The following is a 26,026-nucleotide window of genomic DNA, read 5'->3' as shown; positions in this document are numbered from 1 at the left end:
GGTGGTAATCTAGGATGTACAAATGGGGAACATTTGATGAACAGTGGAGGAAACTAAAAATTTCCATGACTCTAGGGAAGGATGGACAAGTGGGAGGAAAATGGATAAATTTAAAAAGAACAAATGAGAAAGAAAAACGCCCTTTCCCTCTTTCTATTCCCTACAGGTAAATTTATTAGTGATTCTTGAAATGTCTGAACAGCATGATATTGCCATGCAATGAACAAGAAAACACATTTTCATTTTACTCTTTGTTTTACTGATGGGGATCTAATCAAACTTGTTAAGACTAGGCCCCTCCACCTGGAAAATGAATAGCTATTTAAAAATAAATTAATTTCTTCAAATCAATACTTTTATCATTAAATTAGCTCAACATTTTGTTATTTAAAGCAAGTATTTTTCATAAATACTACTGAGTAATATACCTTCCTACAGAGATTCAAAGAGCAGATAAAGAGAGAAACTTCAGGGGGCACTAAAATGAATTAGCAGGAAGTTTAAAGGTAAAATTGACCATATTATTTTGGATGTTCTGGAAGCATCACAATTCCAATGATTCTATCCCAATCTATAATAACTAAAGCATAATATGCTAATTAGACTGGACGTCCTTCCAGACGACCTTCCGGAAGAAGCTGGGGCTGTGAGGGAAGCCGGGGTCCTGGATGCCAGAGGGAAGCCAGTGCTGGCAGCCGGGGAAAGGAAGGCCTCCTCTTGCACAAATTTCGTGCATCGGAACTCTAGTACAATCATAAATCAGTAGGAAATACTTTCAGACTAGTGATCTGACCAAGAAAAGTCATTAAGCATGATTTAAGCAGCATCCCAAAAGAAATCCTAAATTCCCTAAAGAATTAACTTTAGTCTTATAATCTGTGGAATGAAAGTGCCACACTTTTATTTCACCTAAACTATTAAGAAAAGGTAATTTATATACAATAAGAGTACTTTACACCCATCTTAAAAAATAAGTGATGACCTCACACCTGTCAGAATGGCTATCATCAGTAAATCAACAAACAACAAATGTGGGCAATGATTTAGAAAAAGGGAACCCTCATGTACTGTTGGTGGGAATGTTGATTGGTGCAGCCACTTCGGACAGCATATAGAGTTACCTCAAAAATTTAAAAATGGAACTGCCTTATGACCCAGCAATTCTACTTCTGGAAATTTATCCAAAGAAACCCAAAATACTACTTCAAAAGAATATATGCACCCCTTTGTTCATTGCAGCATTATTTACAATAGCCAAGATTTAGAAGCAGCCTAAGTGCCCATCAGTAGATGAGTGGATAAAAATTTACATAATGGAAGACTACTCAGCCATAAAAAGGAAAGAAATATTACCTTATGCAACAGCATGGATGGACCTGGAGAGTATTATGCTAAGTGAAATAAGCCAGTCAGAGAAAGACCATATGATTTCACTTATATGTGTAATTTAATGACAAAATAAACATACAAACAAAATAGAAACAGACTCATAGATACAGAGAATAGACTGACAGCTTTCAGAGGGGGCTGGGTAAAAAAGGTGAAGGAATTAAACAAAGAAAAAAAAAACCTCGTAGACACAGACAACAGTATGGTGATTACCAGAGGGAAAGGGGTTGGGGGAAGGTAGAAAAGGATAAAGGGGGGATAAATGGATAAATGGTGATAGAACGAGACTTGACTTTGGGCGGTGAGCACATAATACAATATACAGATGATGTATTATAGAATTGTACACCTGAAACCCATATAAATTGTATTAACCAATGTCACCCCAATAAATTCAATAAAAATTTAAAAAATAATTGATAAAACTACCCTAACTTAGTCTTTGAAACACTAATTAAAAAAACCAAAACACAAAACTTACCACATTGGTTGGAATCCCAGAGCCTGACAGTCCTAACTTTTCTTCTTATTCTTCCTTTCTTTCTAAAGCACTCTTTAAAATTGCCTGTTGTATTTTTTAATGTACTCAGAAGTCCTAAGGCTCTGGAAGTTTTTCAACTAGCAAAATAAACATAGCAATCGAGTACCTGCAGTTTTGCTAACAATATTGTTTGTATTCTAAACCCCATCTACAAAGGCTACAGAGAAAAATATCCAGTATAAACAAATATTACTTAGATACCAGTGGCATCTCAAAGCAGCACACCCAAGTCTCAAAATGTAAAAGGGAGAAATTTTCCACTCCTACAGTACATAACTCCCTGGCGAACCTCGTCAGGAAAAGAGAATGAAATTGCCTCTGTTACTGTGAAGTTGGGGAGGAGGTGTGGGTATGAAGGAAATCACTAATTCTCTTTCTTCATTTTTTTCACCATTATTTTTCCCTCATTAAATCTCTTCTTTTCCATGATGTCTCTCTTTTCTCCACACTTCCTCCTTTTAGTTGTTCTCTCATCTTCTTCCAACAGAAATGATAGATTTGTCTTTTAATCTTGTTGCTTAACACCAGTCTCTAAACTTCATACAACACACAAACATAAACACCACTGAATAATACTTTCAAAGTAACACACAAAGTAGGGCAAGAAGGGAGGATGAAATGAGCTGACGTTAAGACTGACAAAAACAGCCGAAACCGGTTTGGCTCAGTGGATAGAGCGTCGGCTTGTGGACTGAAGGGTCCCAGGTTCGATTCCGGTCAAGGGCACGTACCTTGGTTGCGGGCACATCCCCAGTAGGGGGCGTGCAGGAGGCAGCTGATCGATGTTTCTCTCTATCTCTCTCCCTTCCTCTCTGTAAAAAATCAATAAAATATATTAAAAAAAAAAAAAAAAAAAAGACTGACAAAAACATTCTCTACTGGTATTTGCAATGCCCACTTCCAGCAGAAAGAGGAGCTAAACCCTTTAGGGGGAAAGAAGTTTGAATCCTGAGAAATGGTAGGAGGTAAGACATAAAAGTTCCTGCAGCCTTATGAGAATCTCAAAGAGCCAGCATGGCCCACCTCACCAGGCTGACTAGGCAAATGAAACCCAAGGCAATGATCACTTAGCAGGCTTCTGCCTCTATGGTCCAATGCTTAAAATTGAGGAAGGAAGACATGTTGCTCTTTAAGACTGGGCCAAGCTAGATCCCCGATCCTTTCCATGTAGACTCATTTTTCCCAAAACTCTTGAACATCTTTTTGTTGATTCTTAGCACTACTGTGTTATCCACTCTGACTGCACTTATCACTCCCCCTCACTTAAAGCCCTACCCTAAAACAAAACTCTGTGCCTTAGTGTTCTCAAACTATACTATCTAATAAAGAGGGGATATGCAAATTGACAGTCACGCCATGACAAAGATGGCAGCACCCATAGCCACAAGATGGCAGCACCCAGTCCCCTCAGCCCTGCTGGATTCCCCCAGTCCTTTCAGCCCAGCTGGGGGTGGGGGTAGCAGGTGCACGGTGAGGCCAGACCCGCCCTCAACCCCCAGCCCCCCCAGGGCCGTCCCGAAGTGCAGGCAAGCCTTGGATGGCGGCTGCCCAGCCGCCTAGGGCCGGCCCGAGGCGCAGGTAACCAGGGCCGGCTAAGGCTTGCACTGCCGGCAGTGGCAGCAGCAGAGGTGTGATAGGGGCGTCGCCTTCCCCTGATCATTGGCTCACCTCCCGCCCCTGAGGGCTCCCAGACTGTGAGAGGGGGCAGGCAGGGCTGCGGGACCCCCCCCCCCCCAGTGCATGAATTTTCATGCACCAGGCCTCTAGTAACTATATAATAATAAATTTAATTATGGCATTAAATAAACTAATACTTATCAAGTGTTTAGGACAGTGAGTATAAGAATTAGTTAAATAAAATGAAAATAAAATAAATTAATATATCCAGATTCAAATGACAGAAAGTAATTTATGATGGCAAAACATACTTCAAATAGAAGAGCAAATATACTAATTTTGTCAACATGTGTCATCTGTCCAGTCGAGTTATCAAGAAAGATTACACAAGGAACCAGGCTTTAGCTTAACATTCTGTATTTAACCAGTTCTAGCCTTGTCCTGAGATACTTAATTACTGAGGAAGAAATAAATCTATCTGTATGAAAAATGGAAATGTGAAAGTTCACCCTTAGTCTGGGATATCCTGCATCTGACTATTCAGGATTGAAGTCATTTGCACTATTAATGTATTATTTAGATATTACTTAGAAGCTTCACCATCTATTCTAAAAAGGATAGAGTTTGAAGTTAAATGTTTGGACTAAGGGAAAATGATTCATTTTCCTTTGGTGGGGGGCCACAAGATAGCTGAAATTTGTAAAATTGGGAACATAAAAAGGCAAAAGAAAAGATAGGACAATATGGAAGGAGAGATGATGATGAGAAAGTCAGCCTCATGAAATGAGACTATCTACCATACTTGTAATGTGTGAATAAATAAATGATATAATGACATTAAAACTTATAAGTAGGAAACAAGATGTACCACAAACATTATATATTGTTGATTGATTTTGAGAGAGAGGACTAGAGCTATATATTTGAAAGTATAAAATTACCTCATGAAAATAAAAATTCTGATTTAAACTTTGTTTTCCCTATTTAAAAATTGCTTTTAAGACAAAAGTATTTTTAAAAAATCGAGTCTCAAGATAAATTACCCAAAATTGGTAATTATAAGTTTTTATTTTCTATCAGCAAAAAGTGTTGGAAATATTAACTTAGAAACCTGTAAGAGAGCTAAACTATCCATATTAAAAATTATTTCCATAGACTGATGCTATAAATTTAATACTCAAAAATGTTTAAACATTTCAGCAAATGGTCTCTAGGCAATAGTAATAAAATGTTAAGCTATGAAAAATAAATATACTTGACTTTTTAAAAACAAATACATCATTTATAATAAAATTTCATTCACAGCAATTCAAGGAATTAAGAGTTTGCTATGAAAATAGATCCTTTGAATCTTTGTTAATAAAAAGTAATAGAATGATAGTTTTAACTTATACAAAAAAATTGAAAGATTTTCAAAAGTTTATGTTAAAAATGTGTAGTGTCAAATTGTTAAGCTTCTCCATATTTTAGCATTATATCTTGAAAAGTTCTAACTGCTGCCAGAAGAAAAGTACACTTAGCAAAAAATTTCCATTACTCCTATATTAAGAAGCCACACCCCATACAACTAATGACAGGAAAACATTTCAATTCAAACTCCTAGCACTATCCAGCCTGAAGCAAAGTTGTTGTGGTGTGTTTTTTAAAAGATACAAAAATAAAATACAACTCGCATTTTCAGTGAAGAAAAGAAACTCTGGCTAAATAAGTAGCAATTATGCTGAAGAATTTATATGCTAGGCACGATTGAATGTAAAAACACCAGAGCAGTCAACCATAGCCTTAGCACTTTGAGTATGATTAACAGAATGAACTTTCAAAGGTCAATTAAATGTCAACACACTTTAAAGAGATATTCTTCTTATGAATGGTCAGAGTATAATAACACCTCATAATTTAGGGGTTCCCTTCTTAATTCAAAGGTAATATGCATGTGATACATGTACATACATATACAGACTTACAATATGTCACCAACCAGATTACTATAGAAAGGCATCTAACATTTATTCTAGAGTTTTGACTAAATAACTATTTATTATATAGCATTATCCAATAAAGAAGAAATGCAAAGTACACTATAAACACCAAGACTAAACTTCACCCAATAGGTGACCCTATTTATCTATAATAATAAAAGCGTAATATGCTAATTAGACCAGACTGCCAACAACCTTCCGGATGAAGCTGGGGCTGCAGCCATGGGATGGAGGCAGCCACCTCGGCTGCGAGGGAGGGATCGAGGCAGCTGCTGCAGCTGTGAAGGCCTACTCTTGCACGATTTTGTGCACCGGGCCTCTAGTTCTATAATAAGAAGTCATTCACAAAGACAACCCTTTATTGTCCTTAATACACCATCCTACTACCTAATGCATCTCCTCCACTAACCTTCCCTGAATGCTTAGGCTTAAAAAACTTACCAAAATAGTACATGGCATTCAAAAACTGCCAAGTTTAGCATTAGCAATCTTTGGGATAGACCAAGTCCGGAACTCAATTAAGAGTCAATATCCCATCCCACATAAGGAAGACCAAGTTGTCCTAGAACCTCAGAATGAGAAGGGACCATCAACATCATCTAACCCAGTGGTCGGCAAACTCAACAGAGCCAAATATCAACAGTACAACGATTGAAATTTCCTTTGAGAGCCAAATTTTTTAAACTTAAACTTCTTCTAACGCCACTTCTTCAAAACAGACTCGCCTAGGCCGTGGTTTTTTGTGGAAGAGCCACACTCAAGGGGCCAAAGAGCCGCATGTGGCTCGCGAGCCGCAGTTTGCCGACCACGGATCTAACCCAAACCTCTCCATATTTACAGCTCAAGAAATGTAGAATCACAAAGGTAGAGCAACCTGGCTTATCTCCCACAGCTCCTTAGTAGATGTCAACTCTTTAAAACATACTTTGTCCACTGCTTTCTTCTCTATATAAAATCTATCATATACTTTCTCTCCCTTAGGACTTTAAGACCAAGTTATAATTGACTGAATAGCTGTGGCTACCATTGGAATTCAGAGGAGGAGAGAACCTTTAAGATGTTAATGATCTGGGAAGGCTCCAGGGAGGAAGTGGAAATTGAAGAAGGGGTAGAATCTGGTTGGTTTGAAAGGAGGCATCCTTAATGAGGTAAACAATATGGGCTAAAGCACTATAGTGAGTGAGCCAGCCATGTTCCAGGAACTGCAGAGTACATAAGACCATGTTTTCAGGACCACTATATGAGCCAGGAAGAGGAGGTTCAATTTGATTGGGGGGTAAACAGGAAATAATGAAAGGATGTTGATTTTAGAAAACTGAGGTGAAGACAGCAAAGACTACCATTGCAATATGTTTGCAAGACAGAATGGAGATGGGAAAAGAGAAACATTTGTGGTGCCTCATTGGGGTCTGTCTACTAATATTAATAATTTTTACAGGGTTATTGTAAGGAAAATGTGAGTTGATGTGAGAAAAGGCACTTTGGAAAGTACAGATATTTTTACTCTAAAAAGTAAAGGTATTTTTAAAAGTCAGGGGCAGGGGTCTCTCTGATCATGTCCTCACATCTTGATGGCATATATTTCTCTGAAAAGGCAAATTTGGAGTTGAATTCTGGATGTACTACTATGGGGTCAGCGGAGAAATCTCCTCCCCTCAGTAATTCTAAAACCTACATCCCAAAAGGAAAGACAGCTTCCACACTAAGCCCCTGCAAGTTTGAGGATCATCAATACTAAAATACAAAACCAGGATTAAAAATGTGAGGCAGAACACATAGTATTTCTCAGAGTGAGTCAACAAAGTATATAAAGTGTTAAAAAAGGTGGTACAAAAAGGGAGGAGGGGAGAGGAGACAGCAGCTGAGGCAGCCCAGGTTATTAGCTGGCACTGCAGTCTGCATCCTTCTCCTGTCCCTTTCCCTCTGCTCAACAATTGCTGTTTAGTGGTCTGACCTTCCCTGTGTCCAGAGCTACTTACCTCCTCCAGCATTGTCTTCCTCTCTTGTCCCTCTTCGATAGCAACTCTCCAGGGCTAAAAGAGAAATTTTTAAAAGTTACTACAATAAGTCAAAAGCTACATATACTGAGTGTCAGTTATTATCTGTCACTAATTTGTATCTTACATAATTTATAATCTTACATAATTTCCAAAATAACTCCTATGAGGCAGGTACTGTTATCCTCATTTTTCAAGTAAGACTGAAAGCTCAGAGGGTCGAGAATGCAGTTCAAGGTCATGTAGGTAGTAAAAGGTAAAGCCGGGATTTAAATCAAGTGTGTTCGATCTCTCAGCTTATGCTTTGAACCTCTCTCCTAAATTCTTCCCTTTTATTTCAATAAACATGAAAGTCCTCACTTACATGTCAGAGAGTTTATGGATACAAACAGAGGTTATAGGACCCATTATATGGGATTTTAGTCAGAAGTTTTGACAACAGAGGGCAAGGGGCCTGTTTTCAGCCAGATACTTCTCTTCCAAATTATCAGATTTAAGACTGAAATCTTCAAATGTGAGTGTTTAACTGTGTTGAGGGAATAGCTTTCCATTCGGCATTCTTGCTCTCTCTCAGGCCTTCTGTCCCTTGGGATCAATTCCCAATTATTTGCTTGAAACCTTATCTCCCTGTTGAAGAGGAGGAAGTGGCTGGGATTGCCACTCCCACAGATCACACACAGGCTAGGGGTGGTGGTGAGAGTATCCCACAGTAGGAGGGATCTCTTGGATCTTGTGCCCCAGAGCAGCCTTAACTCTGCTTGTAGGTGGTATCTTGGTTAGCTTGCCGAAGCAGTTCATGAGGGGGGGTCCCTGGTCCAGCTAACAGATGAAGCCAACAGCCAACATGTCTGGTCCTGGAGGGGAAGCAATCTGAGCAGTGAGCACCTCAGGATGCTTTTTTAGTGCTCCTAGACAAAAGCAACAGTTGACATTAAATACTGGCAAGAAAACTCTAACACTTTTTTAAAATGTAGTGTGATTTGGGAGAGTTTTGTTAATAATACAGACTCTAAGTTCTGCTAACAGAAATTCTGATGCTTATAGGAAGGTGCCCAAGTGTCTGAAGTTTTCTAAGTGCTACAGAAGATTCTGATACAGATGGTCTCAGATACACTATTCCTCTACAAGGCTGTCTAACCAGCAAACCTGCTCTGAGGATTACATTCTACAAAGACAGTTTGCTTGTTCAAATATCAATGCAGAGTGGTCACTTTTAAATAAGGCTACTAGACTTTCCAGAAGTTTCCAGGCTTACAACTGTTGGGGACTTCTTTTCCTGATATCACCAAATAGACAGGTCCCTCAGGAAAAATATTTCATTCATGTTGCAGTCCACATAGGATATCTCCAGACACAATGCTTGTCTAGAGTGAAGACCTTCTTGGCAAGATGCTATTTCCAGTGCTTATTTTATATTTGGTATAAGATTTGAGACAATTTTCTCACTGGATTTCAAATATACATTTTCCTTCATGCAACTGCATTAAAAGGCTTATTTCATGCTTTTTTAAAACCGAGTTTAAAAGTCAGACAGCACTGATATGAAATATTATGGTATGATTAGGCCATTTAATTAGACATTCAATCACAATGCAAACAGCTACTTATTATATAAGATACCTTTTAAAAGGTTTGTGTTCTTCAAAGAAAGCTAAGTCATAAACGGTATTATTACATTAAATCAATATTGCTATCTTTCTCCCAGAAACCCTATCAATTGTCTTGTCTCTTTCTAAATCTGAATCCCTATTTTAAGTTATACACTTTTAGGATAGATACTAGAAAAAACTCACTTTTTCTGCCAGTTTTTTCTTTAATACTCTCCTTCTTTCCCGTAAAGCATGATGATAATTCTCTTTAAGGTTGGGCAATTTTTTAAAATTATTATTATCTGAACACTAGGTATTTTTTCAGCAAATATTTGTTGAGTATATGTGTGTACACATATTTTTTTTAAATCAACTTTTGTTGCTATAAGCTCCATGAGAAGATAAAATGCCCAGGAGCACCTGGCATCTAGAAGGCACTCTCAAGAATGACGAGAAAACTGGAGGAACTAACTCATCACTGAGAGGACAAAATAACTTCTTTTGTATTAAGTACTGACAAGTAGGTATTTAATAGTTGAGAAAAGTTTGGTTAGGAAAAAAATGTTTGACTTCACTTTTTATGGAAAAAAAGGGCAGGTTTACCATAATAACCAAAAGTTAACACTCCACTGTATTGCAACACAACCTGTGATAACAATCTTTCAATACCATTACTAGACCAAAGCTTTAACATTAATAATTTATTAAAATTATACATGCCACTAACACATCCCAACTAAGATTATGTAAGTGAGCCATCTTGGCGTCAGGGATACTGAACACAGCAGCTATTTTCAATCCTTCATTAAAATTAGATCAAGCTGCACTTGCATTATGAAGATTTACATTAGTTTAAGGTTTCTTTGGTTCCAAGTGACATTTTCTTTTCCTTCTTTGTCAGAAGTTAGAGCCCCATCCCCCACTGCCCACCACAAGTTTTCCATAGAAAGAAATACAGAAAAAAAACAAGGGGGAAAAAACACCTGCCCTGTTTACGCTCTCCTACGTGTAATAAAAACCCTGTTCTTCCCCTAAACTGAAGGGATGAAGGGGTAGATCGCTGAGGGTACCTGTCACTTCACCCCCAAGCCTGGTTCTCCTATTCCCAGCCTCGGCCCCTAAAACTTTTTAAGCGGGTGCAGCAAAAACAGACAGTCTTGAGAAGCGTATGTGTATAAAACAAGTCATGAGTAACTTATTTTTTTCCATTAAAACCCAAACAAAACCTTGAAATACGACTGCTTGAACACAACTGGCTTCCAAGTTACTTCTCCGTAGAATGAAAGGTGAACCCCGGCGCAGGTAGATGGATCCTGGCCTATCGCTTCACGCGGAGGCCCAAGGAAAAAAAAAATCTCAAACCGAGATGTATTTTTAAAAGGGGGGAGACAGGCAGCTCCTGTAGCTCTGGCCTCATGGATCACCCAGGAGGCTGTCTCCGTGGTTAAGTCACTTGCCCAAGGTCAAGCAGAGCCAGTGGGTGGCAGGCCGGGCTGGTGCGCGACCTTCTCATTTTTCCACCCTCCCCCCCCCCCCGCCCGCCCTCCCGCACAGGCCCTCGGTGGCCCCGGCTCCCGCAGGGTTCCCACGGATACGGTTCACGAGTCAGTGGCATGTCAGCGCCTCTGAAAGCCCTCGCACTTTTTATGTGTTTCCCCCGCCTCCTCCTCTAAAAAGTAATTAACGGCCCTCTGCACGCCTTCTCCCCAAGCCCAGGTGGCCCGCACCGCCGAGACCCACCGCGCCCAAAGCCAACTCACCCGCAGGCCCGGGCGGACGACGAGCCCAGAAAAGTCACCGGCCCGGGACCGTGGACGCCAGGGGCGGGGGCCGCGCCACGCCGCCCCGCGAAGACGCCGCAAACTTTTCCCGGCGCGCAAGTTGCCGGGCTCGGCGGCCGCGGACCGACTTCCTTCGCCGGCCGCGAGAGCGAGGGGGCGCCCCTTTCCCGGGCGGGGGCCGGCGGGCCAGCAGGGGGCTGGGCGAGCCCGGCACCGTCCAGTAGGGGCCGGGGGAGCGCGGGCGCTGGGATGGGAGCGCGGCCGTATTGTCTCCGCGGCCTCGGACCGGCGGCGGCGGCACGAGCGGGTGCGGCCGGGAGTAGCCGCCCCGAAATTGCCGCCCCTTTTCGCCGCGCCGCTCACCGCGTTCTTTGTGTGTCTCTCGCCGCCCTCGGCCGCTCCGCCACTCGCCTGACAGCTGATGGGCGCGCCGCGCCGGCTCCGCGTCCCCCGCCGGCGGAGTCCGGCCCGGCCGGAGGAGGAGAGAGGAGGGGCAGGCGTTGACAGATGCTGTCTCCGAGCGGCCCCCGCCGGGACAAAACCGGGACTGCTCTCGGGAGACGCGGCCAGGCACCAACCTCGGCACCGTCCTCCCCCTTCGAGCCCCTTTCCGCGCCGGGACCCTCCCGCCCTCCCACCGCGGCCGCCCACCCGCCCGCCCAGCTCCGGTCCGGCGCCCGGCGCCCCGCTCCGCCGCCCAGCGCGCTCTGTCAGGACTCCTGGGGGACCCGCCCCGCCCCCTGGCTCCCGCAGCCTCCAATGGCCTCGGCCTACGGGGGCAGTTCCGTCCAATCAAGTGTCGGAAAGCCCGGCCAGTCCCCGAGAGGGTAGCCAATAGAAGGCGACTCCGGCAACACACCCCGCCCTGATCCGCTGGGAGCAAACCTCTCGGAGCCCGCGGCGGGACCTGGCTCCGGGCTCCCAGAGCAAGGTGAGTCCGGCCCCGCCGAGCGGTGTCACAGGGTGAGAGTCTATGGAGGGAAGTCCGGCGCTTACAGGACTGTTATATGGGGTGTGGACGAAAATGGGAACACTGGACGCGCTACTTTTGTAGGTCATCTACATGCTACCTGGACTTGAACTCCTTTTTCTGCGAAAGTTCATACATGAAGGAAAGCTGCACAAACACAGAGTAGCACTGTTAACTATTCGAGTTAAAGACTTTCCTTTTAGGACATCGCATTAAAGTGTTTAATTGGGCAGCTCGCAGATGGGTACATCTGCTGTCCTGAACATGGGTATTCTTAATAAATTGGCCAGTACACCAGGTATCTGAAACCGGTTTCCAGCCTTCTTCAAAAGGCAGGCGGTCATGACACTGACAAGGTTGTTTTCTTTTCTTACTTCATTCAAGAATGAAAATATAGGAGTTTTGTATTCAAGTCATCTTTATTGTGAACTTTATTTCTGCAATAAAGTCACATACTATCTTAAATAGAGATTGGATGAAATAGCTGAGGGGGGGGGGGGGGGGAGGGACTTGACTAAACCACCCTAGCATTCAATCACAGTACCTTGCAAATAATAGACACTATAGTTGTTTATATGATACTAATAGGATTTGGTCATACAAGATTTGTAAAATTTATTGAGGTTTTTTTTACTGAAAGAGGACTACACTTTGATAAAAACAGTTACTGGTGAAAATTTTAACATGATTTGCATATGTTATAAACAGATAACACTTATTTGTATTTCAGATAGCTGTCACATTCAGTTTATTTCTTCTGGCAATAAACTTTGCATTTAAACATTTTTGTACACTTGCCACATGTTCCTTCTGCATAAATCATTTTGGTGACCAAATTTATTTTAAGATGATCTGTACAATGAAAAAGAAGGAGGAGGAGGAGGAGGAAGAGGAGAGATCAAACAAAATAAAAATGGCTCGTGTTACCATTTTGCTTTTGCAATTGAAACTCACCACACCTTATCAAAGTAGCTTCAAGGGATAACATGGGCCCTAAGACTAAGTTTTCTCAAAAGATTCTGTATTGACCTTGAGCAAATTTCTTAGTGACTAACTCTAGTTATGCAAGGACAGTATTCCAGACTCTGCCTGCCTCATCCAGGTGCTGTGAGATGCAACCAAGATAGTGATTGTAAAGAATTTGTTTTCTGTGAGTCTTAACATGTTACACTCTATCTCTGCTTTTCTACAAGCAAGTGTCAAGATACTTGCCCACTAGCAGTCTTTCAATATTTCCTCTGACTGCATATTTTTCTCAATCTGAAAGTTTTCCCTCAAATTAGATGTAAATGAGACTCCTCCCGCTTAATTCTTTACTCTCTCTCCCCCTCCCCCTCCCTCTCTTCCTTCCTCTGTTTTCCTCCCTATTTTTTAATGGAGAAGGTATTAGGGGAGACATTTAATTAACATAGCCTATAGCTGTCAATGTGCATAGTTTTACATGGAAATTGTTAGTGGCTTTAGTCAGGTTTATACCCACATCATAAAGTAATTTTGCAGCCATTTATCAGGGATACACTTAAGATATTTGTGCTTAATTTTCAAAGAGAAAAGCAAATATGTATTTTAAAGACATTTCCATGTGTCTTAATATAATTTGTTTACTTTCTTCAAAAATATACAATCTAATACAGAAGTTTAATTATTACTTCAAACAAATGTACATATGGTAATGCTAGAATGTGGAATTTGCTAAATTTAATTGAACCAGCAGTTGTTATTTTCAGCTAATTAACTGAGTGAGAACTATGGAAGGATCGATTATTATGAATCCAAATTGCACCACTTATTCAGTATATTTAAGTCAAAACCAGTATTAGGAATTAATAAGTCCACACCCATTTATTTCAGGGAATGAATATTTTATCAATTGTTTGTGTAATATGGGTGACTCCATTGATGAAGAAGTCATCATTGGAATCATCATTGATGATTTCTTCATCAGCTTTTCAACAAGGAAGAGGAGAGCAGTCCCTCTTTTAGAGAGCTATCAGTTTTAACATATATTTAAATGTTTACTAAACAACTTGACTTTGGGGGTAGTTTTAGCATTTGTAAAGATAGTTTTTAAATTTTTAAAAATATTTTTATTGATTTTTAGAGAGAGAAGAAGTGAGAAGGAGAGAGAGATAGAAACATCAGTGATGAGAGAGAATCACTGATTGGCTGCCTCCTACACACCCCACACTGGGGATCGAGCCCACAACCCGGGCATGTGCCCTGACTGGGAATCAAACCATGACCTCCTAGTTCATAGGTTGATGCTCAACCACTGAGCCATGCCAGCTGGGCCAGAATAATTTTTAAATACACAGACATGAGGTTTTTTAAAAAAATCCTCACCCAAAGGTATGTTTTTATTGATTTTTAGAGAGAGAGGGAGAGGGGGTGGGGTGTGGGGGGAGGAGAGAGGGAGAGGGTGAGGATGAGGGGGAGGGGGGAGGGGAAGGGGGAGGGAGAGGGAGAGGGAGAGGAACATCAATTGGCTGCCTTCCATATGTATCCCAACCTAGGTATGTGCCCTGATTGGGAATTGAACCCAAAATCTTCCAGTATATGGGATGACACTTCAACCAATTGAGCCACCCAGCCAGGACCAAAAAAACAGAGAGTTTTTTATAAGTTGAATTACATGATCTGACTAATGACAATATTATTTTTTCTGAATATTACATTTAAGATACTTTTATCTCAATATTTCTTATCAGTGACTATAATAAAATAGACGCCCGATGCATGAAGATTCATGCAGAATGGGCCTTCCTTACACTGGCTTCCAGCACAGCCTTTGCTCCGGCCCGGAGCCGCCTTTCCACCTTCCCACGCTGCCCAGAGGCCCAGAGTGGCTGGGGCGGTGCAAAATGCTTTCCTGTGTATGCAAATTAACCTGCCATCTCTGTTGAGTTAATTTGCATACTCACTCCTGATTGGCTGGTGGGCATCTCAAAGGTACGGTCAATTTGCATCTTTCTCTTTTATTAGAATAGATAACTGCATTCACATCTTACCGATTCTGATCATTGGTATGCCTCTGAATTTCTGTGTGTCTTGGACAAATCAAACTTCCATGTGACTTCTCACCAATTCACTGAATCCAATTCACTCATTTGAAAATGATGTTATTAGGAAAAGGAAATAGTATTTGTTAGAGAGAACAGAAAAATAATTCCCTCATTTTCCTTTCTATTTCTGAAATGGATGTGGGAAATTTTCTTTTCTGAACCACATCAGAGTTTTTTAACTCTCCTTTTATAAAACTTATATTTTTTTCTGAACCCGACCATGGAGTTTCTTCACTGTGGTATATTTATGGCAAGAGTCTTTTATATGTATGTGAAGGAACAGAGAGAAAATTTCAAAAAAAACTAACCATCCCTTCTCATTTTATCTTGGGCCACAGTCTCAAGGAAAATTTCTTTTAGTGATTAGTATTAGAATACATTTTGTTTCCCCTAAATTGACATACTTGTAGTGTCTCCTTTTTATTTCCACTATTAGGCAGCTCTGAATTAAATTTACAGCTCAATTTAGGAACTTATTGTGGTCTGCCTCATCGTGACGTTTTTAGAAACATATTTTCCTTATCTTGGTTTATTATTTTTACTATACATTACCAGCTTATATTTGCATGTATGCATTTTATTTAAGCTATCTAAAAGACTTTCTAAAATAAGGTGAAGTATAAATGCATGAATAACATTTTGAGTCAAACATTAACCTGGGTATGATTAGCTGAGCAGTGAGGACAGCATGAAGGAGATTGCTATGGGTTTTCTTCACAGGGGAAGAGGAATCCGATTCACCAGTTTTCTCAAAACCCTTTTCAAAGAGGCAGAAAAATATAGAGGTACAAGATGGAGAAAATGTATTTACATTTATTTTTTAAAGTTAAAGTTATAGGAAATATGCATTTATGAATGTTTTCTGCAAAGTCAGGAGTTTCACTCAAAAATAGAATATTTGTTTTAAATTTAAACTGAAATGCATATTATAAATTACTCTTAAATCATGGTCACTTCCCATGTTACACTTTATAATTAAGGGCAGCCTTTACAGTTAAGACAATAACTGCTAGAATATATTTCAAATGCAATATATCTTTTCACTAAGATTACTATACACCTATTTCCTTCAATTTTAGTAGTCTCTTTTAGAAAATAAACATTCCCCCCTTCTGTTTTTAAATAATATTCTACAATAGTTTTATTTTTAAAGGCTTTTCATGAATAAGATACTGTCTTAAAAACCATTGCAGAATCATCTTATTTTATTTTGTTTTATGAGATCTATTTTAATTAACTGTATCTTTAAAAAATCATATCTCATTTAAAATTGAGTCATTTACACAAAGTAGACAGTGTAGCATCCCTTTTTCTGGCCAGCAGGTCAGCGTGTAGGAGGTGCTCAATGAAGTTAGAAGAGTTTCTGCTGTTAAGTATCAAAAACTCAACTTAAATATAAAAACATTTTTGTCAGCTCACATAATTAACAGTTCACTTTACAATCTTGACAAAGTAAAATTAAATGTAAGAAAAGTTTAAAAAGCTGACAGAAGGTGGAAGATGAGAGAAGGGAGTAAAAGTGGAAGGCGAGTAGAGGCATTAATAGCCTTATTCCACCTAGAGGGGTGTCAAGAACCCAACTCAAATTTGTTGGACAAGAACCGAAGTATGAGTAGATATTTCTAAATTACAACCAACAAAACTTAAAATAATAATATAATTATCCAAATTACAGAGGGTTGAGAAAAGAACTACAGGAAAGGAACTAAAATCTCATTTTACATAGCTGAGGGTCTAGCATATAGAGATAGATGGATAAAAACAAATATATACATATGTTAGTTATTTCATTATTTAAGTTTCATATTTTTTTTCAAATAATTTTATTATTTAGTTTTCTAAAAGCAGACATGATTGAAAGGTGTTTCCTTTTGGGTGGGGGCTGGTGTTTCAATTGGGTGTGAGAAGGTTTGTAGTCTTATTTAAAAATTTTAAACCAAGTATGAATATTGTTTAGATGAAATTTTTCAATATTACAAAAAGTCTTAACATAAAATTTGTTTAAAAAATAAATAAATGTAGGGTATGCTGGGAAAGCACAATTGTAAATATTTTGGGTAGAATAAAAGGAGGTTTGGGACCTCAGTGTGCTAAAATGCAAACATTAATCAGGAATATATATGGTGGTTTTAAGAAAGCAATTATAACGGAATGTATAGTGCAAATATTTTATTTTCTTCACAATCAATTCATAATATAGTAGATTATCTTTTTTGTGCTTGAGAACAACTGTGCCTTGAAATCCCACAGATTCTAGTTACAGATTGGAGGGTGTTTGTTAAATGCCTGTTTTTGATGAAGTAATTGTATTTCCTTTGAAACTGTAAGACTCAGCACACAGAAAAACTCAATAGAAAATGTGTTCAATTGTAAGCTTTGTAGCTTGAGAAATGAATGAAAATTATGGAGAGAAGTTTCTGTGGAAAGTTACAAAAGAATTTAGAAATCTGGAACAGAGAATATTTGAGTAATTAACATTTTTGAGCTTAGGGGCTCAAAATCTCAAATTTTAAGATTTTTCATATATAACTCATAGATAACTTTATGTGCTAGTGAGGAAGCATATTGGGGCCACTGTGAAATACTCCAGGGGGTCTTTTAGAGTTAGTTCATCTTGGAAAAGAGGGAAATCAACCTCTTGGATTTGCAGTCTGCATTGTAAATATTCAAAGACAAGGGGGAAAAGTCATTAACAGAATCCATGGAGGAAGAAAGTGTGTGTGTGTGTGTATGTGTGTGTGTGTGTGTGTGTGTGTGTGTGTATGTGTGTGTGTAAGGGACTAGACTGGATTAATTATTCGGTCACCAAACCTTTGGATCAGCTGCCAGTTGATAAGGAGCAGGATAAATCTAAAAAGAAAGTCCAAAAAACGTAAAGAATTATGGTGAAAGTAAAAATGACTGTCAGAGTATAATGTTTTAATCCCATTATGCAAAGTTTTATTATATAATGTACTAGAAGCCCGGTGCATGGATTCGTGCACTGGTGGGGTCCCTCGGCCTGGCCTGTGGGGATCAGTGGACCTCTGTGCCACTGCCCAACCTTATCTGCCAGCTTGTCAGGCTCCAGCCCACTGTCCGCGTAGATCCCACACAGCACGAAGTAGTACATGAAGCTGCAGGTGGCCGGGGAGGAGCCCAAGCCCGGGCTGGGCACCACGCTACTCCCACTCATCCTGGCCCTGCTGCACCTGCCGCCACAGCCACTCAGGCGCACAGGGGGAGTGTCCACAGGAGAGGCTTGCACGACAGCTGCGCTCGCCAGCCCTGAGCCCTGCATCTGGCGCAGGTCTGTCAGCTGAGCAGCGTTCCTGCTGTGGTAGCTCACTGACCATGAGGGGGCAGCTCCTGCATTGAGCATCTGCCCCCTGGTCGTCTATGTGTGTCATAGCTACCAGCTGGTCATCTGGTCATCTGGTCGTCCAGGTAGCTTAGGCTTTTATATATATAGATGGTGCCATTTGGAGAAAATATTTGTGGAAACTACCTGAACTCTAACCAAAGCATTCTCATATAGATTCCATCTCTCCAAACTTGTCTGGAAATAAATGTAGCAATAAGTGTTGAATTTTCATTCACCTTTTTTTTTTTCTTAATTTGGAAAGAACCTTCACACATGTAATATCATTAACTCTTCATCACTTTCTCTCCAGATTATGAGAAGGCAGTCTGGGGTAGTATTTGGATTCAAAGACATTTTTTAGTTCTGCTACTCTGATGGGACTCAACCAGGTCACCAATTCCTCTGGGCCTATAAATGAGGATGATAATAATTTTAGATGCTTTATCTCTCTTGCTATATTGTTTTGAGGATGGAAGTGGCCAATTTGTTAGAATGTGCTTTTCAGACCGTTATGTGGGTCACCAATGTGCTTATTAGCATAGGTTCTATTCCCATATTTGAGAGAATGGAAAGGAGATACAGTGATTGAGATGCATTTTCTGTTACCCATTTAGATAAGGCTCTGTTCATGGCCCTAGGGCCCCAGGTCTCTTAATTATTCATGTTCTTTTAACTACTCGGATGCATCCTTTGAACTGTGGGCATCAGCTATGACATTGGAATAATTTGATGTTTCCTCAATTTCTTTCTTGAATTGAAGAGCTTGACTAATTGGTTACTAGGGCCTTTCTGACTAGAAACCCTACGATAATCAAGAACTTGGTTCTTCAACTCTCTCAGGGCTTTCTGTTAACTTAAAGGGAATGAAGACAACCAACAAGGTGGATAAAGAGCTCTGTGTAGAAAACAGGAGCATTTCCCTTGCTCCTGAGAGAAAAAAATGGGTACAGAGAACCAGGGACATGGTGTGAGTTGGAAACTTCAAAACATGAAACAGTTCCTGAAGATATCCTGAATATAGGCATAGAATGGACATGGAGAGGGAATTTCTAAGGTTCAAGGGCAAATGTTCAGTGACATCTTCTAAACACATAAATGGCCTTGTTTTGTTTCAGTGGATCCATATGGAACAGAGATGACCATGAAAATGTAAGACCCTTTCTTCCTTCCCCCAGAATTCTCAGAAAAATTGGTAGAACTTTGGACATCTATAGCTAGATGATACATAGCATAGAATGGAAATAAAAGTAAAGACAAGCCCTAATCTTATTTGAGTACCCACGTCTCTTATTATTGCTAAATTTTGTCCTTATTGCCCAGCAAACATTATGTTCAATTCACATAAAATAGAATATAAATTGTGATCTGTTAAGGATATAATACACAATATATGAATAGAATAAAATCTAGAAAGATCAATACCTAAATGCGGTTATCTCTGTGTAGTAGGATTATGATGATCTACATACTTTTTTGTATTTTCTGAAAATTTTCTAATAAACATGTTACAATTAAAATTACAAAAATCTTTTAAAGGTATATAACTGGCAGAAACTCACTTCTTCATTGCTGCATTAGTTACAAAGTTTTTGAATAAAAAGAGACGTGTGTGTAATGTATGAATTATATTAAATTGTTTCTTATTGAAAATCTCTTTACTTGGACTTTTGAACCAAAAGTCTGAATATTCATTGTGATAAAATAATTTAGTTGATTTTCATAGCCACCTAAAAATAAGGAAATCTTATAAAAAAGAAGTGAAATAAATTTTCAGTGTGACAGTTACCTCTAACATCTAACTCGAGTTTTTTGGTCAGCTGTTTTTCTTTGAAGGATATGGAAAATCTTAGTGGCTTATTTATTCACTTTAGGTAGAATATTTAAGGACTAGAATATTTAATATTTTTCAGTGAACAAAATTCGTGCATGGGGGGGTGTCCCTCTGCTCGGCCTGCGCCCTCTCACAATCCGGGATCCCTTGGGTAGGGTCCCTAGGCCTGGCCGGCAATCAGGGCCTATCGGGGCTTTCCTTCCCCATGATGCTGGCAGCTGGCCCCGCCCCTGCCATTGCCACTGCTTGCCATCTGTGCAGCGCTGCCCCCTCCCCACCCCCACCACCGGTTCCCTCTACAGGCCACAGGCATGGGGTGCGATCGCTTGGCTGGCCTGGGCTTCCCTCTGCAGGGCGATCACTGGCCGGCACCGCACACCCGTCACAACTTCGCTGACCGGTGGCCTGGGCCTCCCTCTGTGGGGTGATAGATCACGGGGCCCCCATAACAATTGCCCAGCAGAGGGAGGCCCCACCCACCCAGCCAGGAGTCCGCGATCTATTGCCGCCCAGAGGGTGGCCTGGTCCTCCCTCTTTGGAGTGATCATGGAGCCCCCCTACCCCATCTATCGCCCCGCTGGCCAGTGGCCTAGGCCTCCCTCTTTGGGGTGATCGATTGCAGAGCCCCCCCATCGATCGTCCTGCAGAGGGTGGCCTGAGCCTTCCTCTGTGGGGTGATCGTGGAGCGATTGCAGGGCCCCGACAAATCGCATTGCACCTGCCTTGGCTGGCCTGGCCCCAGTGCATGTCATAGCATGGTCATCTGTAATGTCGTCTGGACTGTGGTTCTGCTGTTCGGTCTTTCGGTCGATTTGCATATTATGCTTTTATTATTATAGATTACCAAAATAATAGAGTAGCAAGCAGTCTCAACATTTGAAAGATAGGAATTTTCACTTTTTGAAGAATTATAGTAGATAAATTAGATAGGTAGTACATGGCTCTCTGCGAATGATATAATTTAGGCCAGAGTTCTCAACCAGAAGATATTTTGCCCCTCCCTTCCCCCAAGGGGCCTTTGGCAATGTCTGGAGACATTTATGGTTGTCACAACTGAGGGATTAGGGGTGCTAATGGCATCCAGTGGGTAGAGGCCAGGAGTGCTGCTGTACATGCTGAAATGTACAAACAGAGCCACACTGCAAGAAATTATTCAGCTTAAAACGTCAATAGTGCATAGGCTAAAAACTCCTGCTTTAGATGCCTTTTTATTTATAAATAAACATAATGATACCATCAACTTCAAAACTTGCAAAAAGGAAAACAATTCTTATTTATGATTTTTTTTCAAGTCATAGAAAATAGAAGTGATATTTTCCTCCCCCAAAAGTAAAAAGTAGAAAATTTCCTAGTACATTTTTGTTATAAAATAATATTTAAAAGTTAAGGTAGATATTCACGGTGTTTGAGAAAGCAAATTGGAATAGTACAACTCATGGAAAATAAATGTGCTTTGGCAAGTTGGTTGAGAATGCATTTTTTTTTTTAAACATTCCCCAAAGACTATTTTAGGTAGTAATTCAAAATGGTTGGGAAAGTGAATCCAATGATATGTCAAGAACATGCATTAATACAGACTGCTGTTCTCTCAAGAAATAAATGAAAACACAAAATGCACTTATGACAATGTTTTGTGTGCCCTTCAGAATCATGGGTTATTAGAAAGGCAGTTCATGGGTACAGGGCAGAACCCTTCCTCCCCACCACCCCACTGTGAACCTCGTGTTCTCATAGGAAGATTCCTGGGTTAAGAAAACACAATGACAACACAGGAAGTTTGGCAGCATTTTGTATTGTGTTAACCCCACAACCCTGAAGCTTTTTTCAGGGCATTTTAAAATACACTTTCAGTTGGTTAGTGCATGAAGTTCAGTGAAGGTCACTGCATGCTTTTTTATTTTTCTCCCTAGAGAGGGCATTAACTTAGTTCCCTGTAAATAAGAATGAAGATTGTTAACTAAAGCCTACCCATTTGGTCTTTATTACTCCTTTCCTCATAGAACAGGGCACGTTCTCAGGAGGGATGAAATGGGATGTCATGATGATATTTTGTTTTCATTTTTAATTAAATGTGTAATGCGTAAGGAGCCACAAATTGTGTTTGGCAGCCTAGATGAAGACATGCTGAGGATCAAGTTACTTTATGCTGTCAAAGCCTTTTTTTTTTTTAATGATAGAAGAGATTCTATGACTTTAATCAGAAAAGCATAAATCCACTCTGTAAATATTTATTATGTGTTTTAATTGGTATAGTGATCAGGAGGGAAAGAGGATTACAAGATTACAGAATTACTTTGTAAACATTCAGTTATTCTTTATAATTTTACAATATATTTTGGTGAATAACTTTTTTTTTCTGGTCCTAAAATACTACTTAATATTTGGAAAATTCAGGAAGGCATAAAAAGAGAAAAATACCCCTAGAGACCACCACTTCCAACACAGGTCCACTTCCTCCCATTTCTTCTATAAAGCAGGAGTCACTGTGTGCCCAATCCTGCCTTCTGCACTGTCCATTTACCTATCTCATCAAACTTCTTCCAAAAGACAATTTATAATGTCTGTATCATATATCTTAAATGGCTGCACCTAACTCAATCTTGTAAGTGTGGATTTCTTTCTTTTGCGTAATACACATTGATGTATAATTGTTCAGAAACCAATGAGTTCTGATGTTCACCTAGAATTCAGTGGTCGGCAAACTCATTAGTCAACAGAGCCAAATATCAACAGTACAGCGATTGAAATTTCTTTTGAGAGCCAAATGTTTTAAATTTAAACTTCTTCTAATACCACTTCTTCAAAATAGACTCGCCCAGGCCATGGTATTTTGTGGAAGAGCCACACTCAAGGGGCCAAAGAGCCGCAGTTTGCCAACCACGGACCTAGATGACAAAGGCTCTGGCTTATGCACATTGCCCTGGGCATTTGTCACTGCTCTGTTTCTTTCCTTCCCACTCATGACTGTGTATTGTTATAGGAGTAAGAGTAACATTACAGAGATAACCTTGACTGTACTCCAATTTATTAACTAGTGTTTAAAGTTTGACACTTTTACTATTAATACTAACAAATTACTTGTGACATCCCTCCCAACTGATGTTGGATATTTTGTGACATCTCAGGTGATTAACACTAAATTTAACTAATACAGATGTAATGCCATAATGACTATCTCTACCCTCAAACGTTTCCTAATTATGACTATAAGATGAATGGCTAAAAGTAGAGTTATTCAATCTAAGGGCATTAATTCTTAATATCGATCATCAAATTTACCTTCCAGAAAAGTTGTTCCAATTTCTAATCTCACATCCAACAATTCTGGGCTTTAGAATTAAGTGTCGCTAATTTGATATGTGAAAAATAAAGCCTTTAAAACAAAAGTATTTGAAATAAAGTGATTTAATATTTTCTTTCATGTGTAGTTTTTCCTTTTTCCTCACCTTTCCCTACTCTCTCTCTCTATGACATATAAATTGAATGACTGTTGTTTTCCTGTGATTTGTATCTTTATTAGTATGTAAAGATTCTTTAGCCACCATTAATATCTTTCGCCCTTTCTCAAACTAGTATTTCCTGTTTTGTTTTTTTTGCAACTGCCCAATGGATACTTGTCATTCTTTTATTTTTACCTTGTCTGTATCAGTTTGTTTTAGAATCTCTCTTGTAAGTTTCATGAGCTTCAGTGTTTTTAAACTGGATATGAATTTTTTCCTTCTATTAGGAAATTTTCAATTATTCAAATACTTATTATAACTTATATTTTACTTATATTTCTTTTATCTTGATTCGCAATTTTCTCATGTTTTCTTAGTAATATTCATAGTCATAAGCTTTTACACTAACTAGTATTTATTAATTGTATACAGATTACCTTCAAAACTGTACTTTAACTCAGAGTTTTTAATTATCAGGACAATAACAGAAAAGATAGATTTTGACTCCCTTTATACAAAATGAGATATTTAGCTTAGTTTCCCTTAGGTTTATTGTTACCTCACTTCTGTGTTTTCCTTGCTCTTACCTGCAAGATTAGAAACAGATAATTATCATTAAATTAAAATTTTACTCAATATGTTTACCTTCTGTTTTGTAAAGATATTAGTGATAGTTTTTGAGATTACCTTTCTGTTGAACTGGTTTGATGTATTATTCTGTGACTTCCTTTGCTTGAGGTCTTTAGTAGGATTCATCTCTAGGTCAACTTTAATCTTTCCAAGAATCACACATGGATAGTTATTTTTTAAGTTCTTAAAAACCTGAGAATACCTTTCTTTTTCTTCAGACCTGAAAGTTATATTCTCTGGGAGCACAAGTCTTAAAATTTTTACCTTCACAATTTTTTCCTTAAGAGATGTTGCTGCATTGATTTCCATAATTTTGTTAGTGGAAAATGTCTTACAAATTGCATGTGGTTCAATTTTATTAGAAATCATTAACTTTTTACTTCCAGGATGCTTAAAATAAACATTCTTAATGTTTGAATTTAAAGGTGTGTTTTTTTTCCAGAACAAAACTCAATGTGGTTCTATGTCTTTTTTTCTCTCTAGTGAATATTTGCCTGAATATGGGGAATACTTTTGATCTTAATATTCAAGTCTTATTGGTGATATTCATATAAAATTTTGAATTTTCTCCCCTCTGGGATATCTTTCATGATTATGTCTACTCCATGTGTTTTTTCTTCTTCTTGAGATTACCTATAACTTTTGGGTTTACTTTTGGTTCTCTGTCTTCCATGACTACCATCTCCTTTCTTAGCATTTTTATCATTTCATAATTTTCCTCTGCTTTCTGGGAAAACTACTCAAGTTTGTCCTTAAGATCCCTGATTTGATTTCCCATAGTGCAAATTCTGGCGGTTTATTGCTTTTGCTGTGGATTTCATTTAACAATGACTATTTTAAATATTCAAAAATATATTTACTTACCCATTATTTCTTTTAAAAATATATTTTTATTGATTTCAGGAAGGGAGGGGGATATATATATATATATATATATATATATATATATATCAATGATGAGAGAGAATCATTGATTGGCAATGACCTCCTGGTTCATAGGTTGATGCTCAACCACTGAGCCATGCCTGCTGAGTATACTTATCCATTATTTCACTGGTAGACATTAAGGTTGTTGTCATATTTTTGCTATACAAATTAGTATATGATAAACATTCATATATATAACTTTTGGTACACCTATTAAGAATCTCTCTAGAGTTAGGTACATGCCATTGAGTAGAATTTCTGAGTTACAATTGCATTTTTAGTTTTATTCTATGTCTTGTTTACCATTCATGTCTCATAATTTTTTCATACTTTTTTTCTTTCATTCTCCTTATAACTTTCTGTTCCTATTTCATAGAGAAAAATATTTTCTTGCATCTTATAAAAGATGACAGATATCATTCTAAAGTAATTAACTTTAAGAGGTTATTTATGTTCCTTTTCCCTTTTGCTTCAGTTACACCATTTTCAGTTTATTATGGCTTTTGGATTTTTGGGTGTGTTTTTCTATCTCTACTTATATTTAAACTAGAGGCTTAAAGCACAAAATTTGTGCAAGGGGCTCGGCCCTCCTGGCTCCGGCTGCCTCCCGGCCCAGGCCCCTGGGACCCTGTGGCCCCTGCGGCCCCGCGGCCCCACCCACTGGTTGTTCCTAAAGGTCGTTCTGTCCTCCAGCCTAATTAGCATATTAGGTCTTTATTATATAGGATAAGTAACCATTTTTTCGATGCAAATGGTATGTCAGTAGATTTAACACCACCATTTTTCCATTGTTAGGCTTATACTTTGGCTTTTAGAGCAATTATTACCATATGTTCTAATTGACAATTGTATTGGCTTATGATGGAGTCTTCTTCCTATATCTCAATTCCTGACTTTCTGCCCATCTGGAAAGTTGTAGTACATAAAAAA

General features: G+C 39.2%; 1 protein-coding gene across 1 annotated transcript in view; it reads right to left on the bottom strand.

The window, feature by feature from the left end:
* The window catches only part of LOC307105715 (uncharacterized protein), a gene marked incomplete at its 5' end in the record, with an annotated part of 44,949 nt that extends 26,849 nt beyond the window's left edge, over positions 1–18,100 (bottom strand). The window contains 3 exons of the mRNA XM_079781619.1: positions 7,506–7,559; positions 10,873–11,663; positions 17,950–18,100. Of these exons, the coding sequence (XP_079637745.1) occupies positions 7,506–7,559; positions 10,873–11,663; positions 17,950–18,100 (996 nt within the window). The remainder of the gene's footprint in view (positions 1–7,505; positions 7,560–10,872; positions 11,664–17,949) is intronic.
* Between the last annotated feature and the right edge of the window lie 7,926 nt (positions 18,101–26,026).

The sequence above is a fragment of the Cnephaeus nilssonii genome (genome assembly GCF_951640355.1).
Source record: "Cnephaeus nilssonii genome assembly, chromosome: 9".
NCBI classification, from domain to species: Eukaryota; Metazoa; Chordata; class Mammalia; order Chiroptera; family Vespertilionidae; genus Cnephaeus; species Cnephaeus nilssonii.
The sequence above is the reverse complement of the archived record's forward strand: the minus strand, read 5'-3'. Positions and strand labels throughout refer to the sequence as shown.